General features: G+C 34.4%; 1 protein-coding gene and 1 pseudogene across 1 annotated transcript; one reads left to right on the top strand and one right to left on the bottom strand.

The window, feature by feature from the left end:
• The first annotated feature begins 6,994 nt into the window (after positions 1 to 6,994).
• LOC143634095 (V-type proton ATPase subunit a3-like) lies at positions 6,995 to 11,745 on the top strand (annotated as a pseudogene).
• A 132-nt stretch (positions 11,746 to 11,877) lies between these two features.
• Positions 11,878 to 12,819, bottom strand: LOC143634094 (cysteine proteinase-like). Its single transcript, XM_077102263.1, has 3 exons — positions 12,702 to 12,819; positions 12,377 to 12,620; positions 11,878 to 12,302 (listed from the first exon to the last, which is right to left on the bottom strand). The coding sequence occupies exons 2-3, from the start codon at positions 12,567 to 12,569 to the stop codon at positions 12,031 to 12,033; spliced, it is 465 nt and encodes a 154-aa protein (XP_076958378.1). The 5' UTR covers positions 12,570 to 12,620; positions 12,702 to 12,819; the 3' UTR covers positions 11,878 to 12,030.
• Positions 12,820 to 13,421: the final 602 nt, after the last annotated feature.

The following is a 13,421-nucleotide window of genomic DNA, read 5'->3' as shown; positions in this document are numbered from 1 at the left end:
TCTCGGATTTTTCATATTTGTTTACCCGATTTAAGAATGTAATTAGGATCTTTTGTATCAATAAAATTATGCATTTATTAGTAATTAATTGTGTTTAATTTAGTTTATAATTTTATAACTTTCAATCATGCCAAATAGCCATTAGAAACTCTTAAAATCGCTTAAAATGGTTTAAAAATGCATTTTCGAAACTTCAGGGACTAAAACTATCAAAAATCAAAAGCTAATAGAAAATTACCCTTCGCGCGGCGCGAAGGAAGGACCTTGGATCCTTTGCGCGGCGCGAAGCACGGCCTGTTCTGCCAAAATTGTGTTCGATTCTTGTTTAATGTTAAATCTTTCTCTAAGCGACCCTAAATCGCAAAAATTAAGCTACAGGTTAACTAATATGATATTATGGAGTGTCTAGATTCATTCCTTGTGTTTCCATCAAGATTTTGGAGATCATTAGACCCGATTTTATCATCAACATATTATTCGGTTACCTAAACGAGTCGATTTCTTGTTCTACAAGTTGTACCTCTGATAATTAAAACAAACCACACCTCCAAACCCTAAAAAGTTACTGAAATATTAACTTCTAGCCGTCACCCTCATCACGCACTCAATTTCTCCTTCGTTCTTGCTATTTTACTCAAGGATTTTAGTGTTTGTGTTGACATTCAAGCATTCTCAACCTTTGACTTCGTTTTCTCATCGATTTAAGCATTATCCGGGTAAGTTGTCTTCTGTAAAGTTATTCATTATTACTCATTAGTCAATAGCTCTCAATCAATTTCTGAGATAGAGAGGAATTAACGGGTCAATTTGACTCCGACCCGTTTACGGGTATATTGGTCAACAACTTTGACCAATCAATTTCTAACACTTCTGGTCGAAACTGACTTTCGGTCCAAAATACTTTTATTTTTGTTTCAAGATTTTAAGGCTACTGACCAAAACCCGAATTCTGACTCGTTGTTCAGATTCTAGTCAGTACCAGCTCGCTTAAACGTTAATTATCTCATAACCGAAGTTCTAGACTTCCGTTTGGATCGATTACAGCGGATATCTTCTCGGTTGTCAAGTTGTCCATTCTGTACCACGTTTTAGGTCGAAGAAGATGATTAGGAACATGCTTTTATAATTTTCTGTGTCTGTGTTATAACTAAAACAAAAAACTGGTTCAATGGCTAAGCTCCTAATTTGTTACCCAGCAAACCCGGGTCATTACAATTATTTTTTGTTATTTTTTAACCTTTTTCTATATATATCAAAAACCAAATAAATCAATAAAAATCATAATAAATAAATTAAATTTTTTTAAACTAAATAAATTTTTATAAAATTAAGTATAAATTATGTCTTATCTTTTCCTATCTAAAAACCAAACTTTCGTATTCGTTAATCCGTTGATATTAATTCGTTCGTTAACTTTAAGACGTTAAACTTTAACTCATTTGCTTTAATTAATCCGTTAAACTTTAATTCTTTAGCCTTTTAATTCGTTAAACCGTTAAAGTTAGTTTTATAATTCGTGAATTTCAATCCGTTAGCTTATAATTCGTAAACTTTAAATTCGTTAGCTTTTAAATCGCTAAACTAATTCGTTAACTATAATTCATTCGATTTATATTTCATTAGTTTTAATCCAATAACATTAGGTAAAATCCATGCCTTGTAAATAGCATAAGTCTCTTAATAGCGTTAGTTATAATATTAAAATAATTCAAATCATTAATATTTCGTTATAATATTACAGAGTGTTTTAGTCGTGCAGTTGTTTGTAGAGGTATAGTTTGGGTAGGGAAGGTGGTTGTTAAGGTTAAAGGTAGAGTTTCAGGTTGGTTTGTGGTTAGGGTTTCAGGTTGGGTTGATATGGGGATGGATATAGTTCGTGTTGTTATGAGGGAGAGATATCAAGGGAAGTTGCAGGTAAGTCATGGAGTTTTATTAGGGTGTGTTTTGTTTTGGGTTTTGGTTGAGGAACTTTGGCTTGTTTTCCTTTTAATGTAGCCAAAGTTCAAACAAGGTAGTGGGTGAGGCAATGTAGGGGTCAGGTTGGGTTGATTGTGGAGGTAGGGTGGTGGTTTGTGTCCATATGGTGGAAAGTTTGATGATCAAGGACGAGTCCTTATTGGAGTCCCCGACCTTTCTCAAGCGCTTCAGTGGCTGCTCGGGTTCTTTTTCCTCTTCTGTCTGTTGGAACTACCAGTGAATGTGACAATAATCTATTTCATCTAAAACACTTTGTAATCGCGAATTAAGCCGTCCAACATCGGTTTCCAGCCAAACCACGTTCACCCTCAATCCTTAATGTTACCAGGTAATCAATTTATGTTTTGTGCTCATTTTTAAACGATCATCAAAACCCCTAACTCAATTCTAACAAACATGGAACCATTATATCAATCTGAATCTAGGGGGTTTTAGGTTGAAGAAGATGATTAGGAACATGCTTTTATAATTTTCTATGTCTATGTTATAACTAAAACAAAAAATTGGTTCAGTGGCTAAGCTCCTAATTTGTTACCCAACAAACCCGGGTCATTACAATTTTTTTTTTGTTATTTTTTAACCTTTTTTATATATATCAAAAACCAAATAAATCATTAAAAATCATAATAAATTAATTAAATTGTTTTAAACTAAATAAATTTTTATAAAATTAAGTATAAATTATGTCTTGTCTTTTCCTATCTAAAAACCAAACTTTCGTATTTGTTAATCTGTTGATATTAATTCATTCGTTAACTTTAAGACGTTAAACTTTAACTCATTTTCTTTAGTCCGTTAAACTTTAATTCTTTAGCCTTTTAATTCGTTAAACCATTAAAGTTAGTTTTATAATTCATGAATTTCAATCTGTTAGCTTATAATTCGAAAACTTTAAATTCGTTAGCTTTTAAATCGCTAAACATTAATTCGTTAACTATAATTCATTAGATTTATATTTCGTTAGTTTTAATCCAAGAACATTATTACTTTCGAGATAAAATCCATGCCTTGTAAATAGCATAAGTCTGTTAATAGCGTTAGTTATAATATTAAAATAATTCAAATCATTAAAATTTCGTTAAGCTTAAAAATAATATTAAAACAATCTATGCCTTAAAATAATAATAAAATAATATATTCCCAACAAAATTATACAATAATAATCCTATTAGATTTGTCTTTAAATTTCATATTTATTTTATTTGTAGTTCGTGCGGATCGTTCGTTTCGGTTCATTGACGTTTTCGGTGTTATCTTTATTTTCCCGCTTTTTAAGGTGAGTTTCTCACACCCTCTTTTTACTCTTTTATTACTTTTGGGGTTAGCATATGTATTTCACAAAATTAAAGTATTATGATTTCGCTTACAAACTACAATTCACTATATGGACTTGTGTGTTACATGATTGCTTGCTTGGACGTACTTGCACGTGGCAGCCTCAATAAATATGATCATACGCCCCCCTTTGCACTCAGGACCATTTTGTTTCGAGTGAAAAATAGCCTCATTACCCGAGTACGTTGGTTGTCCCTAACTTGAAAGGACCTTACTTGCGCAATTATCCGAGTTTGTTGGTTGTTACCAAATGGAAAGGGCTTTACTTGGTCGTTTAACAATTGTTATGAATTGTATGATTTTTACGTAATTATATCAAACTGTGTGAACTCACTAACTATTCATATAGTTAGCATTATTTTATGCATATGCTACAGGTACAAAATTAGATGATGACACTTGAAGAAGACACTAGACTTAGTATATCTTAATTAATGGACAAGTTGATTTGGTTTTCTTTTATTGAATGTATTTCTTGTTTGAACTTGTGTATATGAAGTATTAATGAATTAATGATAATATTATCACTTAATAGTGTCGCATGTGTTTTGAACAATCTGTACGCCACACTCGAGAGTTTCCGCTTAAGCCGGGGTGTCTGAAGGCCAGCCAATCAGTCCACTCATGATCGGGTTCTGCTGGTTTCGTCCTGCCTTGAACTCATCAGGCAAGCGGCAACATCTCGCTACCAGCGATGCATTCGTTGTGCAAGCACGACTAGGCATGTACGCCTTCTTTCCCACTGAGGACTTGCCCGATGAAGTCCGGGACAAACCAACAAACCCAAGCGTTTCAACACAATTCCAGCATCTCGATCTTCAAATATTTGGTATGTGACAATTACCCCGATTTACTTTTAGTTGCATGTCTTTTTGCCTTTGTGGTCATGTAAGGTTAGCGTGTTTGGTTTAAACTTTATGACAATGACCTCAAAACGTATCCGTGATATTAAAGAACATCAAAAATCTGAGCCGATAGAAAAGTGGTCATAAGATGGATATATACTAAAAAGCCAGAAAGAGCATGTAAATGACCTCCAATATCTATGCTATTAGGCAAATGCCTTTTCCTACAACTTATGAGCAAATGTTTAATACAGGCTTATGCAATTGAAGCGTTAACAGACTTTAAGTGAACAAACACACTTTAACTCAACAATGAAAGTGCAGGGTGCTGCTACGCGGTAATGAACTACATATACATTGGAGCATGAAAGCGTCCCCCCCCCCCTCTCCTTGACTTGTATATATATGAAGAGACACGAATCTGTGTGAACCTGACTTGCTCACAATCAATTAATGTTAGTGATTAGCAATGCCTATCATCATCTCAAGCAGCCCCAGTTTTGGGGCAGTGCCATCCGTGCAATGGCACGAGGTCCAAAAGATCAAAAGGGCCCAAAGAATTTTTTAACTTGTATATATATACATATGATTATTTTGAGGCCCAAGCCCGATTTGTTACATCCAGAAGAAGAGTAGACTCAATTAAATTATGTTCACAACTTAAACTCTATTAAATTCAATTTCAATACAAACAAAAAATTAATAATAAAATATTTAGTAAAATAAAAGGCACAGTTGGATTATTATTTAATAATGATATATAATTATATTAAATCAAGATATAATTGAATGAATGTTACTATTTTAGTCTTTGTAGTATATACTGAAATAGGATATTATAATTTATGTATATTATATTAACATATATAAAATAGATTAAAAAAATATTATGGCAGGTTACAATCGGGTATATTATCGGGTAACTGGGCTACGTAATCGGGTAATCGGATATATTACAAATCACAAGCCTATCTCAAATTCATGAAAAATTTCAAAGGTAATCCCAAACTTGTCCATGCCCTATTGGGACGGGTATTAACCTAAGGAGGAGGCCCGAATTTTATCTCGCACGAGGCCTAAATTTATATCTTCATTCTCGGAGACAGGCCTAATCTCAAGTTAGAAGCAACTGGACCTTAAACATCATCCTAGTTTTCTCTATATTCCTCATAGCAACAAATTACACGTGATTACTTTTAAACATGCACCCTTAATTTTAACATAACTTGAAATGCATGTCTTTTGTTTAAAAAAAATGTTTTCCCTTTGTCTTAGAAATTGGAAAATCACCAAAATAGGCGAGTTTAACTTGTTTTTCTAAAAATAAACAATGATTTTTAACCGACAATTTTCTAGATATCTCCTTCTAGACCAATCAAACTGTGTCACGAATGACAAGTAGACAAAGGAGGCTAACCCTTAGTTGAACACTTTTGGCACTGAAATAATGCAAAGTGTGATGGGCCCATCTTCTGGCCAACCAGAAGTTGACATGTGTTACAAGTATGCTATATTTAACTTAAAAATTTACTTAGGTAGCCATCTCATCGCACGTCAACTAAGCCAGCTTCTGTTCTCTTAACCTTCAAATTCACTTATGTTTTGAAAACAAGTAGGCTAAGAGAAAAGAAGTCGGCTTAACCGGCTGTGTTTTTTTATAGCCTACTAGATGAGACCGCTAAGTAGGCTAAATTTAGCCTTAGCCTACTTGTGAGTTGTGACTCATGCTAACTCCTAATTTGTTAGAAGGTGAGACCCATTGTACTTTTTATTATTATCAATGCCAAAAGAAGTCGGTTAAGGCTTAGTTTTCTTAGCCAGCTTGTCCCTTGTGGCAAGGGAAATGTATAAAAGGTTGCAAGCTACAAATGGATGTCCCTTTTGAAAAAATAAATAAAACAAGTCAAACTTGTCTATTTTGGTAATTTTCTCTTATAAGTTAGTTTTGTAATTTTTAAAAACTAAACATTCATGGAAAGGTGCTCCAGTCTCCTATTTAAGGTTGGGTGTTGTCCTTTATAGGATTTTCTTCCAAGCGATCTCTATATCTTCGTCACAAGAAGATGGCCATTTGTGACCAGCCTCCTGTATAAGAATCTGTATTGACTTCGCCAAATGAAAACAAAAGTAAGTGTAAGTGAGAGAATGGGAGTTTTGTGTACCTTCTTTATTTCTTCATGTAATACATGCATATATTATTTGTGTATGGTTTAAATGTTACAATCATAAGAATGGCAGACATGGTAGCCCTCCAAAACATGATTGATGAAATATATAGTGACAATTTATCACTGATTGGTGGGATTCGGAATTCGTATAATTCTTTCTGCATATTGTCACATAGGTATAACTGTAAACATGTTCTCATAGTCCAGACTCGTTGGATCCTAATATACATGGACTAAATACCTATGCAATTTATATAACTGGTATCTAACTATTATAACTTTAAAAGATAGATTGCATTCAATATATCACCTTATATTTTTACTATTACTATTATTGTAAATTGTAATGCCTATAATTAGATTTATAAAATACACGTACACTAACCTCAAAAACTATTTTAGATGCTTATTTTCCGTGTGTTGACATAGAAAATAGAAAATTAGAAATCAGGCTAAACGACACCGTTTGGAGTGACAAACCAACTTATATTATTTCTTTCATTGCATGGCCGGAGAAACAAAGATTCGGTACATCACGTAAGACCAACAATCAACAGAAGGAATACAAATCATAATTACCCGAATCCTACCATCCTCCATAGTACATGATTATCATCTTACATTCTTAGAATTAATATTACCATTCATTCGAGTGAGAGTGACAAATCAATCCCAACCGCGATGGATCTGTTTCGTTCAGAGCCAATGCAATTAGCTCGTGTCATCATTCCCATGGAATCCGCTCATCGAGCCATTTCGTACCTCGGTGAACTCGGCCTTTTCCAGTTTAAAGATGTATGTTATTATACGTGTCATTGTTATAGAATATTATTCTAAAAATGATACATGTATTGTACATTTGTACAAGTTCATGCATGGGCATTTTAAATTTGTGATTATTTAATGACTGATCTAGTGATCTAATATGGCTAGTATCGAATATTCATATATCAGTAATTTTTGTGTGATTATGTTTTGGACTGAATTTAGATGATGCTCATTAATTTCTTCAAATTTTTATTAGTGTGTACATTCAGTTGCTTTGATCTTTGGTAATTGATTTTGGAAAGTAGTGGAAATTATGTGTTTTAATGATTCTGCTGTAGAATTTTGTAACAATTGTGGCTTAGAAAGTGACAACAGTTGGTAATATGAATAGATGATTTGATTATATATTATTAGCAAATCAAGGCTGTCTTCGACCCCATACAGGGATCGGTCAGCGCCTAGGGCATGGTCTCGATAAGACATGAAATTTTTTTATAAAAATCTTTCAAATGTACTGAAAAAAATTAGCCTTAAATGATGAGAGTTTGATGCTCCAGAAACTAAAAGGCCCAAAAATGTTATTGCTACAGTAAGTCAATAACTTTGTTTTGTTTATTTGTATTTCAATTATCGTTGATCCTTTGAATATATATATATATATAAGGCCCATTTTTAGTACTTGTCTTGGCCACTCGAATTCTCAGATACGGCCCTGTAGCAAATCCTTGGAGTACCGTTACAAATGCAAATATGCTATCTGGTTCATTCTTTTGATAATCATAATAAGTTTTATATGATATTATTCTTAATACTATTTGTTCTTACATTTTTTTTCTTTCTTTTATTTGCATAGCTCAACATGGGAAAGAGCCCATTTCAGAGAACATATGCTACTCAGGTATGTTCACCAGTTGCTACAAACCTATTTTCAACTGTCATTGATGATATATTCAATTAAAACAATAATTTGTTACAATTAATATACTTTGCAGATTAAAAGGTGTGGTGAGATGGCACGCAAGCTACGTTTTTTCAAGGATCAAATGTATAAGGCTGGTGTTTCCCCGTCGAAGTCGTCATATGGTTCAATTATCACTTTAGATGAACTAGAGGTGAATGAACAGATTATCACGCATTTAATGATTATCTTCATGCAGCATGTGTCATTACTTATTGTTATCTTTTTTTTTCAACTATTAGATCAAACTTGGAGAACTTGAATCTGAGCTAATAGAGATGAATGCAAACTCTGAAAAGCTAGAGCATGCTTATAATGAACTTCTAGAATATAGGATTGTTTTAAAGAAGGTAAGATACGGTACGATACTAATCACTTACATTTTCCAAGTTCATAAATGGTATTTGTTTTATTACTATTATTATTCAGATGGGTGAGGTTTTCAATTATGCTCAAAAGAACGCTATAGCTCAACAGAGAGAACAAGATCATCGACGTGTTGAAGGATCACTTGACACACCTCTACTACTAGACCAAGTAACTCATTTGTTACTAGATGCTACATGTTTGTTTGTTACTCTTGAATGTTCTATACTTTGTGATATCATATTTATTGTCTCTCTTTCTGTTGTTTTAAAGGAAATGACAACCGATTCGTCAAATCAAATTAAGCTCGGGTATGTCAGTGGTCTGGTCCCAAGAGATAAATCAATGGCTTTTGAAAGAATTCTGTTTCGTGCAACTAGAGGCAATGTGTTCTTGAAGCAAGAGTCAACTGGAGAGGCTGTAGTTGATCCTGTGTCCGGACAAAAGGTTATCCGCATATTCATTAATTACCACTCTTTATAAAAAATTCTCAAATAAATGTCTTATCTTTAATCTTTATCTTTTATGTGAAATAAATACTTTACAGGTGGAGAAAAATGTTTTCATAGTCTTCCATTATGGAGAAAGGGCGAAAAGTAAGGTCCTAAAAATATGTGATGCGCTTGGAGCAAACCGTTATCCTTTTGCTGATGATGTAGGGAAACAACATCAAATGCTTGCAGAGGTATGCAAATTGCAATTAGTGTACTAAATTCAGGTTACTTTGTTTGATTTATATGATTTCAGATATACTTAATTAGCTTCATTATAAAATCTTGATTTCAACTTATAGGTGGCTGGAAAACTTTCAGAGCTGAAAACCACTATTGATGTTGGACAACATCACTGGGCCAGTGTGGCACAATCTATTAGTCACCAGTTTGAACAGTGGAAAAATATGGTAAATTTCACTAATTTAAATCATATTATATACTAAATAGTAATCACTAATATATGTTTTATAAACTTGTATTTTTTCATAGGTCAAGAAAGAGAAATCTATTTATCACACTTTGAATATGCTTAGTTTTGATGTTACAAAAAAGTGCCTTGTGGCAGAAGGCTGGTGTCCTGTTTTTGCTACAAATCAGATTCAGAAGACGTTGTTGCAGGCAACGATCGATAGTAACTCACAAATAGGGGCCGTATTTGAGATTTTGCATACTAAAGAACAACCGCCTACATATTTCTGCACAAACAAATTTACTACCGCATTTCAAGAAATTGTAGATGCTTATGGGTAAGCATCTGTATAATAAAGATGTCATCATTTATTGAAAACTTAACTACCTCTAAATATTTCCAGGGTGGCACGATATCAAGAAGCAAATCCTGGTGTATACACAGTTATTACTTTCCGTTCCTGTTTGCTGTCATGTTTGGGGATTGGGGACATGGCATTTGCTTGTTTCTTACAACACTAATTCTTATTCTGGGGGAAAAAACATACTCCAGTCGGGTATTTTCTTTATACGCGTTTATTAAAATTTTCTTTTGTATTTTGGTGTGTTTTAACATTTAGCATTTGATATATTGAGAATATTCTTTTGTGCCGACAGAAACTAGGAGATATTATGGAAATGGCATTCGGTGGTCGTTATGTTATCATAATGATGTCAATTTTCTCAATATACGCGGGATTCATTTATAACGAGTTCTTTTCTGTTCCGTTTGAACTTTTTGGGCCTTCTGCTTATGCCTGTCGGGATGCCTCCTGCGAGTATGGATTTGAAACATCAATCTAGATGCCAACTTCAACCCACCTTTTTCATATTTAATCGATAAAAAATTATAAATCATCTTCCACTTGGTGCAGGGATGCAACTACTATCGGATTGATCAAGGTGCGAAACACATATCCATTTGGTGTAGATCCTGTATGGCACGGGTCCCGCAGTGAATTACTATTTCTTAACTCACTGAAGATGAAAATGTCAATCTTACTTGGAGTAGCTCAGATGAATCTTGGAATCATTATAAGCTATTATAATGCTAAGTTTTTTCGAAATGAAATAGACATCTTGTAAGCCACATTTTAATAACAATAATTACTATTTTGTTCATGTTCATTGGTGGGAATCTAACCAAGAATAATGATTATGCATTAACTTTAGGTACCAATTCATCCCGCAAATGATATTTCTCAACAGTTTGTTTGGCTACCTTTCAATACTCATAATTGTGAAATGGTGCACCGGTTCTAAAGCTGATCTATACCACATAATGATATACATGTTCCTCAGTTCCATGGAGGATTTAGCAGATAATCAGCTATTTGTGGGCCAAAAAAATCTTCAGGTTTCTTTTACTCACATTATTCGATTCGTTTTGATTACTCTATAGTTTGAACAAAGCGATAACTCTTTACTTTCGTGTCAGTTACTACTGCTATTTCTAGCACTTATTGCTGTACCATGGATGTTGATTCCAAAGCCGTTTCTTTTGAAGAAGCAACACGAGGAAGTACACACAAAACTTATCTCGATGACGGCCTTGGGTTTTTTGATTATTTTCTTAACATTTACTTACATTTTATTATCAGAGACATCGAGGGGAAGCCTATCAACCACTTGATACTCATGACAACAGTCTTGAACTGACAAGCGGGTCACATGGCGGACATGAGGAATTTGAGTTTGGTGAAGTTTTGGTGCATCAACTAATACATACTATTGAGTTTGTTCTTGGTTCAGTTTCAAACACTGCTTCCTACCTTCGTCTCTGGGCTCTTAGGTAAGTCACAGACTCCATTTTAACTTGAAATAACAAACATTGTGTATTAATTTCCTATAACTTAGTCATGGTTTTATTTTTATTTTTATCATGTGTTCAGTCTAGCACATTCAGAGCTTTCGAAAGTATTCTTTGAAAAGGTTTTGGTTCTTGCTTGGGGGTAAGTTAGTTGCCATATTGCAGGCACTTGTGTGTTTTCTATCAGTTTGGATTAAGTTAAGATCCAACAACTAACATTAATTATGCAGATACGACAGCGTGGTGATACTTATCATTGGAGCTATCGTATTTGTCTTTGCAACAGTTGGTGTGTTGCTGGTGATGGAAACTTTAAGTGCTTTCCTGCACGCACTCAGACTTCACTGGGTAGAATTTCAAAACAAGTTTTATGAAGGAAATGGGTACAAATTCGACTCGTTTTCGTTTGCTTTAATTAGCGATGATGAAGAATGATGCAAACAACTTTTAAGCATCGCCCCAATTCTTGATTTATTAATTGTTATTGTACTTTTCATTTGACATCAAATTGACCCCGTTTGGATAATAATAATCATCGTTGTACTGATGTACCCATGAACTTACATGAGGCGATTTTACTTCATGCATGTGTTTTTATTGCAATCAAACATAGCATTCAATGGAAATCAAAGTTTTTCTTAATTAGTGTTCCCAATTGTTTGATTGAAAAAAGCTCAAACAGAGTCTTCATAAGACCAGCATCTAGATCACAAGTAACTAGAGCCCGGACGTGTTGATACTCCTAGGCATTATTAACTACCACAAGCACACATTCATCTAGGGTTCATAGTTACAGTAAGATACAATATTAGTAATACATATACACAAATGGGAGCACGGTGTCCGCATTGGAACTACATATTCAAGTGTTAGTAGAAACCACAGCTGAAACCATAGTATCCATCCCACAAGCATTGTAACCACTGCAAAGCTTGTAGTACCCATCCTCGCCCCAGTCTGCTCCCCATGACTTCTTAATGATCCAATATGGTTTTTCCTTGAACCTTAGAGGCGCATACCCAGCGGATCCATACCCAACAAGAAGCACACCATGATCCAGTTTCAGCTTTGAGCAAATATATGGACATGATACTTGACCAATGTAGGTTTGCATCCAAGCAGCATTAATCCCAACTGCACAACAAATACAATCCAATTAAATCATGAGAGACATTTTAAGTTATGAATTAAGGCATTGAATAATTTACTTGGAAGAGGGCCATATTTGACAAGATTTGCAGCGATTTGGTCTTCGTCCGTGGAAATGACACTAAAGTTGGACACGGACGCAGCGATTTTTGACTTGTCAAAGTGGCAGGTACCATCTTTCCCAGTGTAGGGGTAATCTTCTTCTTTTTGAAGACCACCTGCTTTGAGAATGTACTCGAATGCCTTATTCATCAATCCACCATTACAACCCGAGTCGCATGAATTGCGTTCCTCAGGATCACACTGTCAACATTCAAACAACATTCATATTAACTTTCAATGTTGATGATGATGTTACATTGAAGGTAATGAGATGGGACAAACCTCATGATCACAATCCACAAGCTGTTGTTCACTCAGGCTAACCAACTCCCCGGTTTGAAGGAAGTGAGATCCTTCTAGAGCACCGGTTGTACTGAACGACCAACACGATCCACATGAACCCTGAAACCATATAATTCATTCGTTTAACTATAGTCAAACCATCAATTGAACACGAACAACTAAATCAACGAGGAATAACGAATATGAACATGCTCGTGTCTGTTTATTCATTAACTGTATAATGAATGGTTCACTAACGGACATAAAAAGCTAAACTAGAACGAACATAACTGAGCTAAAACTAGTTAAAAGTAATCTGAAAATAATACGTTGGGCCTGAAAGGTTGTTAAAACTAGGAAAAATGACAAAAAAAATGTCCATTTTGACCATGGTAATCCCCAAAATGTTCATACAAATCCCATCGGTTCCATTATATCTAGCCCAAAACCAACAGGGGCGCCTTTTTTTTCTAACCCGGTGATCGAGAGACACCTGTCAAGAATGTTTCCCTTCGGCAACTTGTTTTCTGCTGGTTTTTAAAAATCTAGGCGTCGGGAGGTTTTTTCTAGGCATCGGGTGGATTTTTAGTATCCAAGCATTATATTTTTTGATCTCTTAGTTGTCATGAGTTAAAAAGTTTAAATGAAACGAAAGAGAGATGTCTTTAACGGGAGTAACGGCGCCTTTATCGCGGCAGTCAAAGTCTTCGGGTAGATCAT

Source organism: Bidens hawaiensis, unplaced genomic scaffold (assembly GCF_021521415.1).
Source record: "Bidens hawaiensis isolate Kalapana, Puna unplaced genomic scaffold, B.hawaiensis_p1.1 tig00006990_1, whole genome shotgun sequence".
NCBI classification, from domain to species: Eukaryota; Viridiplantae; Streptophyta; class Magnoliopsida; order Asterales; family Asteraceae; genus Bidens; species Bidens hawaiensis.
The sequence above is the reverse complement of the archived record's forward strand: the minus strand, read 5'-3'. Positions and strand labels throughout refer to the sequence as shown.